The 23,744-nt window shown below is 36.4% G+C and overlaps 1 protein-coding gene across 2 annotated transcripts in view; it reads left to right on the forward strand.

Moving 5' to 3' along the window:
* Positions 1–22,944, forward strand: part of ITGB8 (integrin subunit beta 8) — a 41,020-nt gene extending 18,076 nt beyond the window's left edge. For both annotated transcript variants that reach the window (XM_026706381.2, XM_026706382.2), the window contains exons 4-14: positions 6,382–6,628; positions 9,673–9,838; positions 10,409–10,567; positions 12,219–12,314; positions 12,397–12,486; positions 13,987–14,121; positions 14,971–15,373; positions 16,215–16,440; positions 18,738–18,835; positions 21,305–21,471; positions 21,553–22,944. In XM_026706381.2, the coding sequence (XP_026562166.1) occupies positions 6,382–6,628; positions 9,673–9,838; positions 10,409–10,567; positions 12,219–12,314; positions 12,397–12,486; positions 13,987–14,121; positions 14,971–15,373; positions 16,215–16,440; positions 18,738–18,835; positions 21,305–21,471; positions 21,553–21,669 (1,904 nt within the window). In that variant the 3' untranslated portion in view covers positions 21,670–22,944. The remainder of the gene's footprint in view (positions 1–6,381; positions 6,629–9,672; positions 9,839–10,408; positions 10,568–12,218; positions 12,315–12,396; positions 12,487–13,986; positions 14,122–14,970; positions 15,374–16,214; positions 16,441–18,737; positions 18,836–21,304; positions 21,472–21,552) is intronic.
* Positions 22,945–23,744: the final 800 nt, after the last annotated feature.

The raw sequence follows: 23,744 nt of genomic DNA on the forward strand, positions 1-23,744 counted from the left end.
ACCAATTGGCTGTGAATATTGCCCATGGCATGGAAATTTTAAAATGTATCAGGGTGCTCAGTTAGCATTGTGAAATTTCCACCAACTTAATACGTCTACAGTACTGTCAGCAAAGGAGAATTACGTAATTGTTCCTTATTAAGAAAAGATTATAGGTACTTGTCACAAACATTCATTTAATAACCGTTCAAAGTTACAACAGCATTGAAAAAAGTGTCTTATGACCTGGTTTCCCACTTGTAACTGTTACATAGTCACATGATCAAAATTCAGTCACTTGGCAACTGACACATATTTATGACAGTTGTACTGTCCTGTGGTCATGTGATCACCATTTGTAATCTTCATAGCTGGCTTCCAACAAGCAAAGTCAATGGGGAAGCCAGATTTGCTTAACAACTGCATGGTGCACTTAACAACTGCAGTAATTCGCTTATCAACTGTCATAATGTCATAAAATGAGGCACAACTCACATAACAACTGCCTTGCTTAGCAGCATAAATTTTGAGCCCAGTTGTGGTCATAAGTTGAGGACTATTCACGTTTCTGGTATAAAAAGGATGTTAAATAAAAGCCTAGGTAACTATAGTGCTGTTAAAGAGCTTTGCTAGTGGCCCCATCCGTAGCATCATTGTTTTATTTCTACCTTGGGGAACAATAAATACATATGGAACATGAAAGGAGAACCTAATCTGAATTAACTGTGATGGGATAAACTCAGTTGTACCAGATTTCGGTACATACACATAGGCCTCGATGCACCTAAGCTTCTTTATGGTAGAAATGCACATAGTGGTATGAAAATGGTCTGTTGTTGACTATGGCAAAGCTCTAAAAACTGTTGTTGACTATGTTATAGCTCTAAAATCTACCTGTAGAAGACTTATAAAGAGGTTTAAGTTGATTTCAGCCAATAAGAATGATCTTATAAATTTAGATTATTTTTCAGGGCAACTTGGTCAATCTTTTTCATTATCCTATTCTGTTCTATCCCCTTATAATAAATGACTCTGTGCCTGAAAATAAAAGAATGTGGTATTCTGAGCCAGTTGACATTTCAGGGGGAAAATCTCTAGCCGGTTGAAAATCAGCTTTTTAAAGTTCTAACATATTTCACATTTTATCCTCTTTCAAGAAAATTGGCATAAAATAGATGAATTTATCCCAATTTCCCTGGCCCTGTAGCAACCCTGTTAGAAATTGTAGGAGTTGCCTAAAGCTACATAGTTTGCCTGTTTATAAAAAACCAACATAATTTTCTTATTATCATTAGCAAAACACAGGAACTTACAGTTATGGCAGAAATAATATTTCATTGAAGTAGAGTTATGAAGTAGAATATTACTAATTCTACTACAAGAAATGAGTTTGCATAAATTCAGAGGGTAAATGTTAAGGAGAAAAAGATCATTTTGAAATTTCATATGCTTTCTATTACTTTCTATCAAAGGAGCAGGAACAGTAATAAGTGAGGATATATATGTCTTAAAGCCTTTTAATTATTGTAGAAGTACAGTGTTGTACTTTCCCCCCCAAGTATGAAAAATAATGCCAACCCTGATGTAAAATTGATTTATCTTAATGATATCTTTAGAATACAAAACATCAATTTTTAAAATATATATAATGAGAAGAGCAAATGGGCATATACTACATTTCATTGAGAATCATCCTTATTAATGCTAGATTATAGTTTAGTGACTTTTCTCCCCTATGTGGGAAATTATGTAAGAGGCGTCCTTGGTGCTCTCTGAGCTTGCTTGATTTCTTACAGATATTTCATTACCCAAACTAGGTAACATCATCAGTGCTGGTGTAAGAGACAGGAATTAGTTTATTTATTATTTATTTATACTCTGTCATCTCTCTGTCGAGTGACTCTTGAAAACAACAGTTCCCCTATCTGTTATGGACTATCCAAGTGGCAACTGCCATTGAAATAATAGTTTTTATTCCAACCATAAGAATGTAACATGCAGGTAAGGTCAGGCAATTAAAAAAATAAGAGTGAATCTAAATAGACATAAAGCCAGCAGAAAAAGGGAAACAAGTGATTCACAGTAACAGAATCATCATTACAGTTTTGTGATACAAAGTCCAACCCTTTTCTAAGTCCACGGAGATGTTACATGCATGCCTGAATGGGGCAGAGCTAGCAACATGTTGCTGCTTTTGTTTAGTGTACACCACTTGTATACACCAACTTCCTGATCAGCGCTAAAAGAAACAAGCAGATTCATTCACAATTCCCAACTGTTAACTGCAATTTATATGCAGATCTTTCACAATTTGAGACATAAATATTTCACATAATGCTAGAGTAATTTATATATTTTAAACCTGCATAGATTTTAACATAACATTTGTTTCATCCAGTAAATCTTGTTTATTTTTTAAATAATCAAGCTGAAACCTATCATAAAATATTTTCTTTCTTAGTATAACCTTGTGATCCAAATTTGCTTCATTTTGTACTTTGATTTCCTCAGGAATGTTCTATGTGTTTATGTATTTGTAGAGCTTGCTCACTAGTATTGGCCAAGTTATTTCTTCTGACTATTTCCTGCTTTATTTCTAGAAGAAAGATATGCAAACATTTTCATTTCGACCATGGTCCTAATGAAACCCCAAGTTTTGTCTTTCTAAATACAGTTTAACGTATATCAATTTAATCACTTTCATTGGGAAAAGAACTGCCTTTAAAGTAATTTTTTGGGGGTGTGGGAAGACATTTCTTTTAGCATTTTAGAAGAATGATATCACTAGATGATATTCCATTAGCAAATAATTGAACAAAGGAAATAGGATTTGAGACATTTTCTCCTTTTGGAACTTCAGTGAAATGCTCTTTTTAAAAGAGTAATAGCTAGAGGACAGTTATTTCAGCTACATTGTGCTATTTTCACCTGCACACACAGTTTGCTTTCATTACCAGAAGGAGGAGCACTTGATTCCAGTTTATAAAAGAAAAAAAACTGACGCTATGGAAGGGATCACTTTGTCATTGGTAGCTGCTTTGCTTAGAACATCAAGTTTTTGCATATGAGAATTTTGAGTCTGTAGAGTTGAACCATGGGATGATGCCATCATAGGAGGAACTACTGAGATTAGTTATCCTGCTGCCCAGACAAGAGGAAACTGCAGGATGTTGTTTCCCAATAGAAAGTGTAAAACTTCTAGGTCTGTATTAACATGTGGTTTATATTTGTATAAGAAAATTTTTACTCTGATTTTGTGTCTCGTTATTGCTTACTTTGCTTATTTCTTTTCTTATTTATGGTCCAAAACCAAGTTACAACATTTAAAATACAGCATACCATTAATATATACATATGTAATAATATATATGAGGGACAGTGCAATGGCTCAGTGGTTAAGATGATAGGCTTGTCAGATGAAAGCCAGCAACCTGGTTTGAGACCTGAGAGCCACATGATAGGGTGAGCTCCCATCCTCACCCCTGCTCCTTCCAAGCTAGCTATTTGAAAGCATGCAATGCAAGTAGATAAATAAGTACCACTTTGGTGCGAAGATAACAGCGCTCTATGATGTCATGCTCGCCACATGACTATGAAAATGTCTTCAGACAGCACTAGCTCAATGACCTTGAAATAGAGAGGAGCATCTGTAGTGAGCAATGGAATAAAATCTATATAGTGAGCAATGGAATAAAATCCACAGGTACTCCATACCTTTTTATAAGATAAAGAAATCTTATAAACAAATTATTTTTTCCTGTTTTATTTATTTTATTTATGCAACATGTAAAAAAAACAATTTCAGTCAAACAGTGTTGTCCGGGTACAATTATTTTTAAGAAATAATAATCAAATGTTTACAATGATATTCATCATAATAATACTATAATAACAATAATGTTTAACTTATCTACTTTAACAAGTCTCCTTTATAACATTTGTCCTGCATTTATATCCCCATATTTCTAACTTCTGTTTTTATTATCTAACCATTGGTAAAATGTCCCATTTCTGCACATTCTAATATTTTTTTTTATTATACTCTCATCTGTCAGGATCCCATTGCTTTTCCATTGTGCAAATAAAATTCTAGCTGCAGTTAATACATGTAGGATGCCCAATAAGAATATTTCTGGTTTCAAATCTATATGCTGCTTTATCATTTTTTCCAAACAAGTATGTATTTTTGTCCAATATTTTTTAGCTTTGGGGCATGTATACCACATATGGTAATGCAAACCAGGTATCTGATTACACTTCCAACATTTAGTGGACCTAACACTAAACATTTTTGCCAATCTTGTTGGTGAAAAGTGCCATATGTAAAACATTTTATACAAATTTTCTTTATGTGCAGTTGACATAGTTAATTTATTAGAAATCAACAATTTATTGAAGGCACTAACAGATTTCTATAAGCTGAGGTTATAATAAAATAAACACAAAGAAATTGATACTGCCTTCAAAACATCTGAGTATAGTCAATAGTTTAGTAGAGTCTTTCAGACTTAAGACCTGGTTTTTGGTTCTAATCACCAATCAGAGTGCAGTAGGCACATTAGGAGGATATTTGAAATAGACTCAACCTCTATATTTGAGCAAATGCATTCTCAATCTCCATATAGAAGTTTGGCATATCAGCCATCTGTCACTCTAGTAGAGAAAGTATCTATACAGGCTAGGGAGAAGTCCTTTTGTGCAGGACTTAGAGAATCTTGTAGAAGTAATTGAGTATCCAAGGGAAGAGACAATTCACCTATAAGAGAAATGGGGAAAGTTTTGTTCTCTCTATCTGAATGTCTAAATCTCATTCTCTCTGCTAAAAATTCTGCCAAGGTTTTTTCCACGCCTAAAACAAATAGGACTGGTACTGATATAGGCACTGCATTCACTCAGGATTGAAAAGTTTTTGTAAATATAGGCAGGAGTGGGATTCTACTGGTTCGGGCCGATTCAGATGAACCGGATGTTAATTTTACATCCAGTTCAGCAAACTTGTAGTTCTGAAGAACAGCTGGTCCTGCCCTGCCCACCCTGCCCTGCCCCTCGCAGGAGTCCCCTTGAGGCCCATCTTGCTCCCAGGTAAGTGTAGCGTAGCCTCCTGGGAGCAAAAATGGGGCATGGGGGGGTTCCAATGCCACCCCCACCCCGTTTTGGCTCCCAAGAGGCTCCAGGGAGGCTTTTTAGGCCAAAAATAAGGTGCAGGGAAGCAGATGGAGTGAGGGAGAGAAAAAGGAAAGGAGGGAAGGACCACAAACCCTAGCACTAGACGCAGCTTGAGAAGATGCTTTGAAACAGCATAGCAATCCAGAGCTGGAAGGGACCTCAGAGGTCATTTAGCCCAACCCCTTGCTCCAAGAACATTGTTAAAGTGAGTTTCTATCTTTTGACCCACCTAGTCACAGCCATGCCCACCCAGTCACGTGACCACCTAGCCACGCCCACAGAACCGGTGGTTAAAAAATTTGAATCCCATTCCTGAATACAGTTAATCCCTGATTTATGGCCACAGCTGAGCCCAAATTTTCAGTTTCAAGTGAGAGATTCATTGAGTGAAATTTGCCCCATTTTACAACATTTGGTTAAGTGAATCCCTGCAATTGTTAAGTTAGTGACACTGTTAAGTGAATCTGGCTTCCCCATTGACTTTATTTATTTTATTTTATTTATATTGCAGCCTATTCGGCCATGGCGACTCGAAGCGGCTTACACAATGTAAAACCATATTTAAAACAAAAAATAAAAATAAGAAACAATAAAAACTAACAAAAAGAATCAAATAAGTTAATAAAGTACAATAGAAGAAAATATGGGGGGGAACCACCCCCCCCAACTCCCACCTCCCACCCTGATGACAGCAGATCACACTAGCCATTTGATGGGCTCCATCCTGCTCTGGGTTCTCCAGGCCCTCTGGCAAAACCAGGTCTTAAGTGCCTTTCGAAAGAATGCCATTCTAATCTCTTGGCTTGTCAGAAGGTCACAAAAGATGATCACAAGACCCCGGGATGCTGCAATGGTCATAAGTGTGAAAAATGCTCATAAATCACTTTTTTCAGTGGCCTTGTAACTTTGAACAAACTCTGAATGAACTGTTGTCACTCAAGGATTACCTGTACATATCTGAGATCCAAAGTATTGCTATACTTAGTAATACATACTTTGTAATTATATAATTTTTCAACCAAACTGTCCCTTTGATAATAAGATGAGAAAAGCATGGAAAATGGAATGGCTTGAAAAGGTTTTGTGTGTGTGTGTGTGTAAGATACTTAATGCTTACGGCTTTAAAAACTAAATTAAACTAGTAAAACTGGAAAAATATTCTGTATAGGATTTGATTTTAAAATAATGTGAATGTTCTGAAGTATTTATTGTAGTTCTGCTTTTTTGCATTATTAGGCTCTGAAGCAAGTTTTATGCTGAAAGTCCGCCCACTGGAAAAATATCCTGTTGATCTTTATTATTTGGTTGATGTATCTGCTTCTATGCACAGACATATAGAACGATTAAACTCTGTTGGATTTGAATTATCTCAGAAGATGGAAAATATCTCCATTGATTTGCAACTTGGATTTGGATCCTATGTAGATAAAACAGTGTCACCCTATATTAGTATTCATCCAAAAAGAATCCATAATCAGTGCAGGTTAGTATTGTTAAAAATAGATATACATAATTCATGGATACATATTTATACATTCATTGTCTAATTCTCTTTTGGAAAAGTAGAGGAACAAATGAGTGCATTTGCATTCGCTTTATCTACTACAAGGTTTAGGTAAATATGTATTGTCATACTATAAAATGAAGCTTCAGATAGCTGATACGACTGGTAACATATTTTGTTTGATCCCAAAATTATAAGTTTCAGCTTTCCAGTACTATCTGTAGGTAGTCAAGAGAGCAATTGCAATGATGCAAACAATGCTTGTTTTTTATGTATATATGCTTTAAAAAAAATGACGCACCCTGGTCAGTGGCATCATTAGTTGCATTATCAACTAATTTTACTGTTCTCTTTGGATGCACCCATTTCATATTATTAATAAATAATATTAGTTGATAAAAATCATTAACTGTAATACTAATTTTGGAAACAAACTTAATTTGCACTTTAATTTTAAAAGTATTTTAGATTTCATTTGCTGATATATGTTTGGTAGTAGGTTATTGGCAAGAGAATGGAAATGATGTTTGTTTTTACTTAAGCTAAGAAGGGTAGTTGCACTTAAAATATTAATCATTGTTTTAAAGAAAAAATAAATATTTGTATTATTTTTTTCTTTACAAGTAGCATATTTCTAGTTTATATAATTCACTTCTGAGGCTGAAAATTAGAGGTGGATTTGTGAGGCCAGCTTACTTTCTCATAAAAGCCACAATTTTATATGGCTATACCGGGTGTCGGTAACCAGCGGCTCCAAAGCCACATGTGACCTTTTGAGCTCTCTGTTGTGACTCCCTGTCCCATCACTGGCTGGCCTCGCTTCTTGCCTTCCCCTCCCTCTCCTGGCCTGAGAAGGTAAAGGCAGTAGCGGGGGATGGCAAGATGACCGGGACCGATTCTCTGGCGCCTCACTCTTGCTGGAGCTTCTTCCAGTCCTTATTGGTGCTGGGCATGCCTTAGTTGCTTGGGGAGATGCAAAACCTGCTCTCCGCCCTGAGACACTGGCCTGACTTGGCTGCGACTGACACCAGCCTTACTAACATGAGTGCTGGCAGGGAGAGAATGGAATGTGGGAGGACGGGATGACAAAAAGGAGGATGGGCCCACAGTGCCTAGCCATGGCTTTAAGAAGCTCAAGGAAGTGGAAAAAGGGGGCCGGCCCTGCTGAACCTCACATGCCCACCAATGACGTCAGGCTCTCTCCTCCCCTCCCTCCCCCTCTCTCTCCTTGGAGCTCTTCTGTATTCCTTTTCTTTTTTTCTATTTTGCAATCTGGGCTGGCTGAGAAATTAGTGGAGGCTTCCCTCTTCCTCCTCCCCCTCCTTCTGTGGCAGGGCCAGGAGGGTGCACACAAGTGGTGAGACCTCAAGCGAGTGCCCCCCCTGCGAGCGCCTTTGCTGCGCTTTGGCCAAGCCCAGCCACTCTCTTGAGGAGTGTCTCCCTGCTCGTACACACCCTCCCGGACCTGCCACACCAGGGGGTCATGAGAGGAGAAGGAGGAGATGGAGGAGAAGAGTCACCCAAAGAAGAGGTGGTACTCAGCAGGTTCTGACCAGTTCTGAAGAACCAGTAGCGGGAATTTTGAGTAGTTCGGAGAACCAGCAAATACCACCTCTGACTTGAGATTTTACAGTATCCTTCCCCTGCCATGCCCACCAAGCCACTTCCACAGAACTGGTAGTAAAAAAAATTGAATCCCACCACTGGCCCAAAGGGAAGCCTGCGCTGCAGCTCATACTCGTTCCTTAGCCAGCCCTGATTTCCAAAAAGTTGCCAAGAAGAAAGAAAAGAAATTGCGAAGAGCCCCACAGACAGCTCGCTTGGCCCAGCCTCTCTTTCCAAGAGAGAGGGAAGAGATGCAGAGACAGCAAAAGTACAAAAGAGAGAGATACAGAGAGAATGGGAGAGAGAGGAAAGTGGGAGAGAGAGACCGATAAAGACAAAGAGAGGGGGAGAGAGATACAGAGAGGGTGCGAGAAGGAGACGGGGAGATATAGAAACAGAGAGAAGCAGAGGTGGGATTCAAATTTTTTTACTACTGGTTCGGTGGGCGTGGCTTGGTGGGCATGGCAGGGGAAGGATACTGTCAAATCTCCATTCCCTCCCCACTCCTGGGGGAAGGTTATTGCAAAATCCCATTCCTACCCCACCCCACTAACCTGCTTTCTTTCCATTCTGCTGTGCAGGGCAACCAAAGAAGACCCAGCCGATCAGCTGGGACTTGGGAGGCAGAGAATAGATGGGGGCAGGGGCAGTCAGAGGTGGTATTTGCCAGTTCTCCAAACTACTCAAAATTTCTGCTATCAGTTCTCTAAATCTGGTTAGAACCTGCTGAACACCACCTCTGGAGAGAAGGGGGGAGATAGGGAGAGGAGAGAGAGGGGGGGGGAGATAAAGAGGGAGAGGGAGAGAGAGAGAAGGGTTTTGTGGTTTTTTAACAACCGGTTCTCTACCCTAATGACCGGCTGGGTAGGCGTGGCTAGGAGGGGTCATGTGACTGGGTGGGAGTGAGTGACATCCAGTTGGCCATGACCACTCAGGTTTGTGGCTCCCAGTGGTTTTTTTTTTCTGTGGGAAACAGATCCAAATGGTTTTTTTGAATGTTTAAGGTTGCAGACCCCTGGGCTATATTGTACACATTCAGAGAGATATTTTTAAAATTGGCTACTTCTTTTATCTTTGTAGAGACTTTGCTACCAAGTTAAAATAATTGACATTTACTCTCATACATATCCTTAGGATATGCACATCCCCAAAAATAAATAAAATAAAAATGTTTTCCCCTCTGAACTATGCTGATATAACCAAGTCATAGGGAGAAAGTTGAATTAATGGAAGACTTCTTAAATAAAAGAATTAATAATAATCTTGCCAGTGAAGAGCAAAGATAATTCCTATCTCTGTTTATGAGCCTAGAAGTTATGAGTATAATGTTATAAATCTCTGTTTGCTGTGCTACTACATACAACTATTTAAAATTTCTCTGTTGGCATTACAAGTTACTATTCTTTGATTCCAAATAGTGATTATGAACTTGATTGTATGCCACCGCATGGTTTTATTCATGTTTTATCGCTGACTGACAAAATATCAGAATTCAGAAGTGTAATTAATAAGCAGAAAATCTCTGGAAATATTGATACACCTGAAGGAGGCTTTGATGCTGTGCTTCAGGCAGTGGTTTGTCAGGTAAGTAATAACAGACAATTCGATGTTTTGTTTTACTCTTTGGGGGATGATTTAATCTTGCAATGTTGAAATGTTATATGTGATTATAATTATTTATGCAATTATGCTCCTTTCTACTGCAGTTTACATGCTTTAATGTATTTATAACCCCCTTTTTGCCTTCTATAACCATCAAAATGTTTTTGAGGATATATTTACATTGAAGCTTTGGATTCAAAGAAATTGTCCTTCAAATGAAGGATTTGATACAACCAGCAGTGTTTCAGATTCTTCATTTAAACACTTTTCAGTTAAATTGGATCACCATAGTGGAGTTTCTGGTCTACCATGTGACCTTTTCCCTTGGTACCTGATGTGGGTAGTATAGTATTTTTGTTTAATTAGGGGCCATTTCATTTTCTCAGTCATTTTTGTGAATTGGACATATTAATTCCCCAAGGCCATAGTGTCCTCAGAATTCCAGATGTGCCTTTGATAATGGGATATATGAATGATTTTTACAAGCAGTACAATATTTCCTAATAATTGTATTTTTCCTTACATAGCTTAACATTTGTTTATTTATTGCAGAGCCATATTGGTTGGCGTAAAGAAGCAAAGCGTCTACTTCTCATGATGACTGATCAGACATCTCATTTGGCTCTTGACAGTAAATTAGCAGGGATAGTAATTCCAAATGATGGAAAATGCCATTTGAAAGAGAATATGTATATCAAAGCAAACAGTATGGTAAGGTATATGTCATATAATGCAGTGTTATTTTTGGACTAATTCCTAAAGCATTAGAAATATCTTTGTGGGAATCATGTTCTGAGAGATAGGAACTTCTGCTCAAACTATCTCATTCAAATTATTTCCTGGTTTTGATTGATCAGAGAGAATACCTAATACATTTGTTTTTTGTCAGAGTTGCAAGAAAAATATAGAGCAAAGTCTTTCTCTTAGATCCTAGGGCAGGTGTGGGATTCAACCAGTGTTACTACTGGTTCGGTGATTTATGTTTGGTGTTCATTCAGAAAAACACTGTTCAGAATTTTTAATTACTATAGCATCGTATTTCTTTAATATAAAAGTATTTCATTGCTTGCTTCTAAGAGTTTCAAAACTTAAATATGCTAAAAAATGGAAATTGAAAATCTAGTGAAAAGGCCTATTTATTGAACAAATAGCATAAATTGTAGTTTGTAGCTACATTGTGTGTTCATTTTCTCCATTCTGTATGAAGTTTGAAAACAAAGCTGGTAGATGGCCTTTTAAATCCCCAGATTTAAATATTATTTAAAATTTGTAGAAAGATATGAAACATGCACAGTCTGAAAGGAGAGCTAAAATATTTCTGAGATAGAAGAATTCTACAAATAATTGTAGTTAAAAAATACTCCAGAGTCTAGACAAACCCTTTGCTGGTTTCAGCGAACATTTAGAATCTGTAATTAGTCCAGATAACTCACTGAAAGGATGTTCAAAATTTTGTACTTGCATTGAATGTTTTCTTATCTGTAAAAAAAGTGCCAACTTTATGCTGTTTAAAAATGTACCAGCATTTATTCAAGTAAGAATTCATTAAAACGTTGACCAGGGCTACCTTTTCTTTTAATGCAACTATATGTTCAGCAACTTTTCAATCATAAAAAGCTTGGTGACCAGCTCCGTGTTTTGATTTGGCATTAAATCTTGCCTGTCCATATACTTTACCTCCTGCTAAGAATTTGGCATACACAATAGAAGACTTACACAAGATTCAGCTAAATTAGGCTCTTTATTGCAAAAAAGAACAAAGCCATGTATGCACAGCTGAATCACTGCAGTGCAAAAAAGTCAAACTTTTTATGTAGTCTGTCTCCCAGAGCTTAAGCCATTTTCTTCTGTCTTTTCAAGTAAATGGCTGCTTAGCCGGACTCTTGACAGTCATAAGAAGCAGCTGGTAAATGTTTACCTAACAGTTCTCTGGTTTCTGCCTTGCCAGCTTTGGCCCTTATACTTGGGATGATAAATAATACTTTTATAACTCAACTATGCTACTAAGCAAGTTAAAAAAATACTATCTTGTTAAAGATTAGATTGTGGGCTATTATATGAAATGGATGATTTATACAAAATTATCTCACTAGGAAATTTTGTAGCCTCTCCATTACTGGGCAATGGTTGTGGCGATGGTTGAATTTTATTACGTGTTCATAGATGGTTAGTAAATGGTATGGAGGGCCCTGGTCATAAATTAAATGTGTGTATATAGTTTGTTATTTTTTAAAAAGAATAGGAATTATTAAAAAATTGTTTACATTCATGTATATATGAACATACATTAGTTTATTTAAGTAAAATGTTAGAATTGGTAATTACAATAATCCACATTATGAATCTACTTTCTGATTTATAGGAGTACCCATCACTTGGCCAACTTTCTGAAAAGCTCGTAGACAACAATATTAACGTAATATTTGCAGTCCAAGGAAGCCAATATCACTGGTATAAGGTATATTTAAAAATAAAACAATTATGTTAGTCGGGGACAAGATATACACTGGCATTATAAACATAAACTAATATTTTCACAGGATCTTTTGCCTCTGCTACCAGGAACTGTTGCAAAACAGATAGAATCAGAGACAGCAAATCTTGGGGATTTGGTAGTAGAAGCTTACAAGGTATGTTCCAGTGACAGTAATATATCATTATAATATAGTGTTTATATATTGTTTATTTTTCAGAATGTTTATTGAAGTTAATATTCTGTAGATTCTACATGTACGATACAGGAAGATGTTCAATAGGTACATGTATCTCTGTAAAATATAAAATACAATTCCCTTTATAAATTAATGTCGTTGCAGTTTTTGCTTTAAGCAATTGCTTTTTGCGATAACAATTAGAACTGATACATGTACAATAAACTGAATAAATATTATTAAAGGTTCTACAACTTTCATTATCAGTGAGGATCTTTTTAACATTGTGAAAGAGCCATTGGACTGTTTTCAGAATTAAACTAAAAATCCTGCAGATGTTTTGGAATTCAACTCAACTTCCTTTAACCTCAGATAGCTTGGTTTATGGCAGGATTTGGGAAGGTATGTTCCAAAAAATCTGGAAGGCAGACTGCCTACCTCAGTACTGTTAAAGAAAAATCTTAGTATTTCCTAGTATTCCTTTTTACACATTTATTTTTCTGTTTCCTCATGCCAATTTTCAGTTAGGTTGTGCTATTCGTATTGCTAGTAGTATTTTATTATGCATGTATATAACATTTTTATCATAGACAATTCTTACCATATCTATGATTTTTCTGTGATTCATATAATTTAGCATTTTGTTCTTCAGCATTAATATGTGCATTTGACCATGATATTTTTGTTATTATATAATACACAAACACATTTTGCTTAATAAATTTGTGTTGTTATATTTATATTATGAAAATTCCAGCAATGTTTTTATTTCTTCTTCTCCAAAGGGGAAAAATACCTACTTAAAGCCACTGAATATGCAGCACATATATGATATATGCAATTATTGTATGGCATTGTATGCAAATTGAAAAATATGTCATTAGGTTAGTAACTGTTTTAGAAAAACTTACAAATGCACTTCATGCTTTATGATTCAATCCAGCATGTTTAAAAGAGTAATTTGTAACAATCTATATGTTTAAAACTGTATATTTTATTTAATGGAAGTTGATCAGTGAGGAAGACTACCATATGATCCATCCCCCATCCCCTTTTTACATTCTTGCTTTTTGAATGACACACACACTTCTGCAGCTGTTCTCGTTTCTATGTGCTTTAGGTGGTATTGGTGGAAAGGGTTGGACATCAGTCAGGTGACAAACTCTCATAATCTTGAACTAATAGCAGACAAGTCAGATAAGTTGCTCTTTAATACGTAAGTACTTATTTACACGTAATGTCCAGTTAAGAAGGTAATATGAGAAATTGCCCTGTGGCATCAGTATGTAAAGGAAGGTCATGCTAAGTATTGAATCGCACAACTGTGAAAACAAAAATCTGTGCAGAAAACAATTGTCTCCTTTATTCCTAGTCTGATGGATTATTTCATTCTGATTCAATTGAGTAGAGCTTTCTAATAGGTAGTATATGTTGCTGCTGTAGTATCATTATTTGTATTTTGCTCTTATTTTATTTCAGAAGCTGCTTTCTGAAGTGAAAATTCAGGTTGATAACACCCTCAAAGATATACACGTCAAAGTTACTGCAATCTGTCCCGATGGAAGTAGAAAAATGGGTTCAGAGGGATGCAAGAATGTGAAATCCTCAACTGAAGTATGAACATTTCTTTTTTTTAACAAGGGAGATGAAATATTTTGTTATTGTGGACATTTTTCAATAGAAGAAGGCTTTCTGCGGATTTAAAACTGCATTTCAGAGGATTAAAGTTCTTATGTTCCCCATGTATGTGCCATGGATTAATTTTTTTGGAGCTTTATTTTAAAAATCTTAAATCAAAAGGTTTATTCTTAGACTTTCCAATAAGCTCAAATCAAGTTAATGTTTATTTTCTAGAATTCCTCTATGTTCTTCTCAAATCGTCGTAAATACTCATACATGTTACCAAAAGTCTTACTAACTTGAAGTCATTTATTTATAAGTGGGAATGGCAAATGGGTTAAGCTAGCATTTCTCTTACAGAACAGTGAAATTTAGGAATCAATCAGAACAGAATCAAAACCAAGAGTCCCTCAGTAAAAAAATAGAAGTACAATATCATTTATCCAAAATGCTGGTTTCCCATCTCCGCAATAGTTCAGTTATGAAGTATGAAACACAACATGCTGGTTGACATTGCCTTTTGTGTTATTATAATTATAATGAGTAATATTATTAGACATAAAGCCAGTGGTAGAGTGTGTAAAAGACATGGGAACTGAGACATGTTAGAATTTAGAAACAAATCTGTAGGTGTAGTTTTGGATTACAGTAAGATACCCAATATAGTCCATCATAACTGCTAACTTAATAAACTTATTTAACCTTGGGGGGTGGGAGGAGTTCAATTGTCAGGGCAGAAATCCATAGTTGGTTTCAAATCAGTACAAAAGCCTCACATGCATTTCCCCATAATCTCTATTAAGACATTTTATATGATGTAGTAATTTATATTTTTAATCATAGGTATTCTTTAATATTTCTATTGCCATGAAAGAATGTGGTACAATTGGCAGAAGAAACCACATGATGATAAAACCCCTTGGTTTCAATGAATCCTCTAGAATTAACATCCACAAAAGATGTGCGTGTCAATGTGAGGACAGTGCAAAACACAAAAAAATCTGCATCAATGAAACCCCTCATGAGGATGAAGTATCTCCCTGCAAAGATGGAATCTGTGGTTCTAGTGAAAAATTATCTTCGGAGCAATGTAAGAAGCAACAGGATCATCATCTTTGCAGTGGACAAGGAGAATGTGTACACGGGAAATGCGTTTGCTATAAAAACAAATACGGTACAATATATGGTAAATACTGTGAAAAAGATGATTTTTCCTGCCCATATTACCTTGGAAACCTATGTGCTGGTAAGGTTGGAATTTTTTAATGCTTTATTCATATTTTAGTCTTTGTCATATGATTTATAATCTTTCTTAATACTAAGTCCCAGGCTAAGAAGTATATTCTCTCTCTCCCTCACATCCACACACCCACAGTTACTTTCTTGTAAAGCGCTATTGAAATACAGAATTGTATAAGCAAAAATAGATGTGGTAACAATGTTCTAGATCCCCCCCCCAAAAAAAACATTCTAATCTAGACATTGCAGAATTGATTTGCCGTTTTTTGAAAGTAATTCCCCCAGTTCTGGAAGTGGGTCTTGACCATGTCTAAAAAGATTGGCAATGTTTATATGCAAGAAGAGAAAGAATTTGCAATTATTTTAAAGAATGTACACTGCAGCAAAGAAAAAACAGGATCATTTAAAAGAGATGTTTAACTGGCAAACCTTAATTAAGTTGAACAAGATTTGGAGTAATAGTATATACGAACAATAAGGCCTGAGGTGACAGTACATTTTTAAAGATAATAGCTATTTTGTTGTGCTGGATAAAGCAATTGAAAGTCAGTGAATGAATCTAAGAACTTTGATGCTTTGATGTTAAAATGCTACTTACAATTTACATCAAGTGTATTGTGCAGCTACAAAGTCTCAGCTGAATCAAAGACATTTGTCATATTTTAAGTATTTTCATCATGAAAATACTCTTTATAATGAATTTGAATGACATTTGTTCTAAATAGTCTACCTAAAAATATATGGAAGAACCAAATGAGACTTCTAGCAAATAATGTAATCAGGTCTTCCTTCCTTCCTTCCTTCCTTCCTTCCTTCCTTCCTTCCTTCCTTCCTTCCTTCCTTCGTAGGCAATGGAGAATGTGAAGCTGGCAAATGCAAGTGTTTTAGGGGCTGGGAAGGTGACCGTTGTCAGTGCGCCTTATCTTTGCAGAAACACTGCATGAACCCAAATGGCCAAATCTGCAGCAAAAGAGGAACTTGTGTGTGTGGGAAGTGCAAGTGTGCTGATCCGAACAGCTTAGGTCGTTTGTGTGAATTTTGTCCTTCTTGTAGAAAAGTTTGCAGTGACATGCGGTAAGTCTGTCGTTTTGGAAATATTTATCTTTTTTATTTTTTAAGTGTTCTAAATTCAAATATATTAAATACTCCATGAACTTTTTGTTCACAAAGTAGTTTAATTCTATTTTTAATCTTTCTGGGTGTTTCAGGGAGAGAAAACATACCAATTGTCTGTGACATAGTTTGTGGGCTTTTGACTTTCAGGAGAGTAGATTAATTGCAATGAGGAGGATGAAAAAGAAAGGAAGGAGGAGGCATCTTAAAATGAAATGCCAAGAGAAAAATAGCATTGTCTGGAGTTGCCATTCTCATTCATTATTTACTTGAAAACTTTTAACAGTTGCTTATCTCATAAAGTGATTCTAGGTGGCTCAAAAGAATCAATAAAAACAAGAATAAAAGTAGAAGAATAAAAATGCTAATCCTTCCCACAAGACAGACCAGCCAAACTATTGACCTCCTCACTAAATTCCCATCCTAGCTCAATGTTTGGGTGAAGAGCTTGGTCTCCAAGACCTTCCAGAAAGCTAAGAGTGAGGGTCCCTCAAATCAGGTGGAAGGCTAGGATGGTTACAGAGAATTGTATGCCTCCAAAGTCCCACCAGATGACAACCTTTGGGGAAGAGATTTGGAGTGTTTTAAAGAATAAATATTTTGTTTTGTAATCAGAACACCTTAAAAAGATCGGTCAGATCAACTTTCTCCAAACTTGTTTTCAAAGAGCTGAATGTTCAAAGCTCTATGTCCTTGCCATGATAGAACTGGGAAGATGTATAAATATATAAATACTACTGATAACCTGGCGTTGCCCGGGTATTTATCCCAATTCTGTATTAAACAGGAAAAGGAATGACTTGTATCTCCCGGAACAAGAATAAATAAATTTATTTATCCCTCTTTCTCTCTATGTCTCTGGGCTTACCAGGTGCCACAGTCCACCACGCAGGCTGAGAAGGGCACACCTGTGGTGTGCTGGGGGGCAGCAGCAGTGGAGGTGGGGTGCTGGGCAAACTGCTTGAGGAACTCATGCAGGCAGACATAGAACATGCCCAGGCAGCAGACGTGAGCAAGGCTCAGGTGCTGGAATGGCAGCATCTCTGGGGATACCTGCAGGGGAAGAGGAGGAGGAGGAAGCCCATGGAGGGAGAGAGGGCCACCCCCTCACCCTGCCACTGTGCCCACCTGCAGGCCTCCATCCAAGAGGCCACTCAGTGCCAGTAGCAGCTTGTGGATCATAGTGCTGCATAGGGACACGGTCTGATCCCTCTTTGCAGGAGCCCCAATGATGCCCCCAGCTTCCTTAGGCCAGATCCAGCTCTGGGCACTAGACCGGGCCCTCTGGGAACCCCATTGTGTGCTGAGGAGTCCAGGTGAAGTCTCACTTGCTGCTGCTGAGGTGCCTGGACTCCCAGTGACAGGACTCTCTGTTTAGTCCTTCAGGCACTTAGCTTGGCAGCCTGTTTAATAGCTTCAGATCCTCCCTCCGAGTGCCTTGTCAGAGCTGCTTTGGGTTTTACATGCACAAATGTCAGTTGCTTGGAGGGGGGGTTGGCAGCTGGGCAGAGGAGCGCTGAAATGCCAAAATGGCCTCAGGAGAGGCTGGGCAATGTGAAGTGGTGGGGAGGGGAGGGGCGAGCTGCGAGGCGGGGCCAGCGGGGTGATTTAGCCGGTTTGCCAAACTGCACACAGACACACATACAAACCCCGTTAGGGGTGTCCACAGTATTTGTTTCCAGAGAGTAAGTCATCTGTGAACCAAGTTTGGTTCAAATTGTCGAGGCATTCCAGAGTTATGCTGAAACACACACACACACACACACACACACATTTATATATATAATATAGATAATAATATAATGCTTGTGTTGTCTGTTTCAAGCTCAACATACTTGATCTATCTCATCAGAGTCCATTTAAATGAGGTGGTATTGAGAAAGTCTGATGTGAAATGATGATTGTTGCATAAAGTGAACTTTGAAACACAGTGTTGCAACATAGATTCCACCTTCCCATCCGAGGATCATTGCCAAGCAGTGAGCTGTGGCATAATGAGCATGGCTTCCAAGAATGACAGGATAAATTATAATATTTCTTGTGAAGCCTCTTCTATTTATAGCTAGCTGAAATCCTGACGATGACATATTTGATTTCAAACAATTTCCTTGATTAAGTAGGAAATAATAATTCTTATTCTAACTGGTATTGATAGCATGAATCAGTGCACAGATTTACTCCATAATATTTTTTATTGCTATGAAGTCCAGAGAAAAAAATAAAATTAAAGGCTTGGTCTGCTTAATTTTGTCTTACAGCAATTGTGAATCCTGCCGACACTTCAACTCTTCACATAACACACTTGGCCAATGCAAAACCACTTGCAATTATAGAATGCATTATCTTGAAATATCAGGTAGGCATAAAAATACCAACTTAATTATTTATATATCAACTTTCTTCAACCTAATTATTAAAATAAATTATTAGACTTTTCATAGCTTTTACTTGGTATAAGTTTTAAGAAAGAGTTTGTTTATGAAATATTTCTTCATCCTCAGATATGAATTTGCCTGATGTGCAATTTCTTTTAATAGAACTCATAGTTAAAAATAGATACTGTCTATAAATTAATGGCTGTAGATTAATTTCCAACTGTAATCAAATTATATATTTTAGTGCAGCTTTTTCTTGTTCTGCTCTTTCTTTCACCAGCATGTTGCTTAGATTTTTTTCTCCTCACATATGAATCACATTCAGTTTTGAGTTTGATTAAGAAAACTCAGAGGAATGTTTATAAATATATATATATTAATGCTTTAAATGTTCTAAGACGAGTATCTTTTTCCCATGGAAAGCAATACCTAATAACTGTAATAGGTACAAGGTACTCTATTTTTCAGAGTATAAGACACACTTTTTCCACCCCTAAAAGTGGGTGGAAATGTCTGTGCGTCTTATACAGCAAATGTTGCTGAAACCCTGTCCACCCTTTGGCCTCTGCTTCCCAACAATTTGCCTCCTTGCAGCAAACAGCCACGTTCAGCTTCAGCACAGCCTGATTAGTTGATTGTCACTTGGATTGGCCTCCTGAGGATCAGCTGTTTCAGCTGTGCAGGGATTACCGTTGCCTCCGTGAACCCCATTTTTGGCTTCCACATTCCATTTTTGGCCTCTGCGCACCTCATTTTCTGCCCATTCTGATCCCCGCTGCCCGGAATAGGCTGAAAATAGGGCGCCTGGAGGCCAAAAATGGGGCGCGCAGAGGCCACAGTAGGCTGTGGCAATCCTTGCAGCCTGATCATCGGGAGGCTGTGCTGAAACTAAAACAGACTGTTTGCTGCAAGGAGGCAAATTGCTTAGGAGGCAGAGGCAGATTTTTTTTCTTGTTTTCCTCCCCAAAAGCTAAGTGCATTTTATACTTCAGAGTGTCTTATAGCCTGAAAAATATGGTAAATATAATATTTTAAAAATGTTGATTATTAAACAGTCTGAGACCTTTGAGAATTAATTTTATTACTGGCAAAACTGGCCAGAATAATTCAAGAAGAAATAGATTTCTCAGATCATCATTATATATTGTCATTTCTGCATGTAAGGCTGTCCTTATTGCACATCACCTATTGAAAGAAAATGTGCAGCTATTTTTTAACTTTACGAAAAACTAATCTTGTTCTTTCTAAGAATTTTTTCAATGTACAAGTGCCACTTGTAGAAGCTTATACTTCCTTAGGCAAAATATCATATTGATGATCATTCCAGTTCTATTAGTGTCTATATGTGGTAGGATCCACTTGGGACTCCTAGGCCTTTTTAGAATAATAATTAAGGTGTTCACTACATTTAGATCTAGTTTAATGTTGTTGTCTTTTATGTTATCTAGGACTAAAAAAGAGTAACTGGCCCAAAGTCACCAAGTATGACACCATACTTTGGGCCAGTTACTCGTTTTGATCCTAGGAAGAAAGCAATAGCAAACTACTCCTAAAAGTCTTGCCAATAAACCTGTGAGTTCTAATCCAAGAAATTAATCACCAGCAGTCACCATTGATTTGAAAGCACAAGTATAATTGTCCAGATAATTGGTGTACTCAGCTGACTTTAGTTAATCACAGAATGTTAAATTAAACCCTATAGTACGTATGTAGATGGGGGATTTTGAAGAAACACACTGAAAGGCCTATTGTCATTTTCTTACTATTTCCCAGAAATTTCATTGATACCATCAAATTGACCATGTCTGTCAAGTTGACTTGAATAAAATTTTATTTTACGTATCAAAAACAACTTAGTTACTTAGTTACTAGAGTAATAGTAGACATGGGTTTTAAAGGAGATTCTAAAAAACTCTTAGAAAATAATTGGCAGAAAAAAAGGCTCATGTAGAATGGAATGCAGTCCTCCAATTAAAGGCAGTTGACTAATTGGCTTATGAAATATTTCTTTATTTTAAGATCTACAGGAGCACTCTTTTAACTATATTTCAAGATTTAGAGGCAATCTTTTATGTGTGTCCTTCTGCAAAGATTTCAAGCTATATGTATGTGCTCCTTAAGATGGGCATTAACAACACTCATTCTTACAAAATAGTAAAAAAAAAAACCCTCTTTGACTAAATCAATAATTTTGTTGTTTCTCATTTTGTATAATTTTTGTGTGACCTTAAGAAGTAACTATATTTCAGCAGAAAGACTGGATGTACTTCAAACAATAAATAGTTCGTTATTGGTTTATTCAAATTTATTTTTAAAGGGTTGCTCTTAACATGAAAAAACTTTGTCAATATAAATTGGTTAGTTAACTAGTTGACTTAGTAAGATTCTGCAGTCTAAATATGAATGTGATGGTCAGTTTTTATTTTTGTTGTTATTTTGTTTCATTGCAGAATGCCTTTCTGATGATCCAAGTTATTTCAGAATATTTTTCATTATATTTATAATAACATTTTTGATTGGTTTGCTTAAAGTGTGCATAATCCGTCAGATAATTGTATATTGTGACCATAGTAGAATCAAGTCTTCAGCAGGTTACAGAGTGCCTGCAGCCAAAAAGGTAACTGATGATCATTTTCTTGAATATAATTATAATGCTATTTGTGCCAGCCTTCTAACCAGCTATATTTTCTCCTTCAAGGATAAGACCTTTTTGCCTACTGTTTGTGCAAAAACAGTAACTTACCGGCGTGACAAGCCTGAAGAAATAAACATTGACAGGAGACAAGTAAACGAAGCATTCAAATGTAGCTCTTGAAGACAAGAACCTATTTCTTGAGGACTTTTGTTTTCTTAAATGTTTTTTAAAAATATATTGTTTAATGCTGTGGAGTTTTACAATTTTGAACACTGTAATTTAAAAAAAACTAACTTGGAGTTCTAGTTGCACACTGCCGGGGTTTCAGAAAGAGCTGCTTGTTCAAAACAAAAACAAATGTGCATTAACTACTGTTTAATGTAATTAAAATACTGGTTGCAACTAAGATGCATTTGGATTAGCAGCCAGTTGAATCCCATTTGATAGTGTTAGAATAACATTGGCTTAATGGAAATGTTCTGGAACTTGGATTTTATATCGATTTCCAAGGCCATTCGGTATTGTAGCACTTTAACATAATATAACTTATTTAGTTGTGTTATAGAATATTAATTAAAACATTTGTGGTAAAAATGCACTGTTCTCACTTTAGAAATAGCTAACATGGATGAGGATTAGAATCACAAATTCCCAAATCTCATTCTAGAAAACTGTAACTGACAGAAATCAATAAATCAGCTACCTATGGGTCTTCCTATTCTGAACATTCAGGACAAAGTGGAAGCAGGAAGAAAACAAATGAATTTTAAAAATTGTTAGAAGGTACAGTTACTCTTTATTCTTCCAACCTCGACGGGTAGCAAGCCCAGGATTTTCTAATTGCACTAGTTTCAAAGAAAGTGAAAAAGTATGCTTTTTCGCTCAAAATATATGAAAGTAATTGTCCCAAACATATTTTATATGGCAGTAATTGTCATGGAACATATTTCCATGGCAATATTGCTTGCCAATGTTCAGAAATGGTTAGAGGAGTCTATTCTTCGTGACAGCTGAGTGTATCTTAGAACAGGGGTCTCCAACCTTGGCAACTTTAAGGCTTGTGGACTTCAACCCCCAGAATTTCTCCGGAATTGTAGTCCACAAGTCTTAAAGTTGCCAAGGTTGGAGACCTCTGTCTTAGAAGGCATCACTTGTCTGGGGAATATGATTTTAAAAAAGTAAGATGGTGGCCTTGACGATAAAAAGAAGGTTTTTGTCTGCATCAAGCACCAGTGTGGTCATCATCTTTATGGTTTTGATTTTTTTACTATAGTCTGCAAACACCCTGTTTCCAAACGAAGCACAAATCTTATGAGTCAGGAAATTGATCACTATATAATGTGTATTTACTTTCTTATTTGTATTTAGTTTGCTTCAAATTGGGATAGATATTTTTTCCTGTAAAAGATAGGATTAAATGTAATGAATTTTTAAAATTAAAATGTTATAGTCAAATACAGCGAATTCTTCATTTGTTATGCAAAAAAATATGGTAAAGTGTGTTCAGTTGGAGTAATTTTTTATTGCTTTTGTTCAGAAAAAGGAGAGGGGACAAATTTGCCAGATCAGAATAAATCTAGATCATGACTCTGATGGTATGATCCAAATTAAAGCTACTCAACTAAAATGAAAATTAATATATTTAAGCCCCAAATTTTACCTGGAAGAAGTCCAACTGAATTTATTAGACAAGCTTAATTTTTGGCTAAGCATAGAGTATATAAAGTAATATTTAAGACTTAATCATACATGAACTTCCCATCCTAATACAATGTTGATGGCATTTCTGTTGGTATCTTATACTGATAGCGATTTCCAGGCCAATTTGAATATCTGAAAATGTGCACATACCCCATGGATTATTTTTATTTTTTAATTTTAACATAACTAGGAAATTGGGCATATGCTCTATTAATGCTTAAACTGCACAACTGCAGAACAAATTCTATTACTGGAAAAATGTATGTGTGGTTTTAGTTGGATTGTCCTCAAGTCCCTATTTTGCACGCTAATGAAAAGGTACTAAGTGTTAAAATATTTTGTCTAGTACAATATCTAGAATTTCTGATCAGGCTTTTCTACAGTTTCCTATATAGATACAACTAAAATAAACCTAACTGAAAATGTATATTTTATAGTGTTTCCTGATGCTTTTGTATACTGTATATTGTTCTGTTTCCTTTGGGACTGTTTCCAAAAAGGTGAATCAGTCATGTTTTTGTGGATTTAGATTTTACTATGTAGATTCTTTCTAG

This window comes from Pseudonaja textilis, chromosome Z (assembly GCF_049901715.1).
Source record: "Pseudonaja textilis isolate UNSWEBS1 chromosome Z, rPseTex1.2, whole genome shotgun sequence".
Lineage (NCBI taxonomy): Eukaryota > Metazoa > Chordata > Lepidosauria > Squamata > Elapidae > Pseudonaja > Pseudonaja textilis.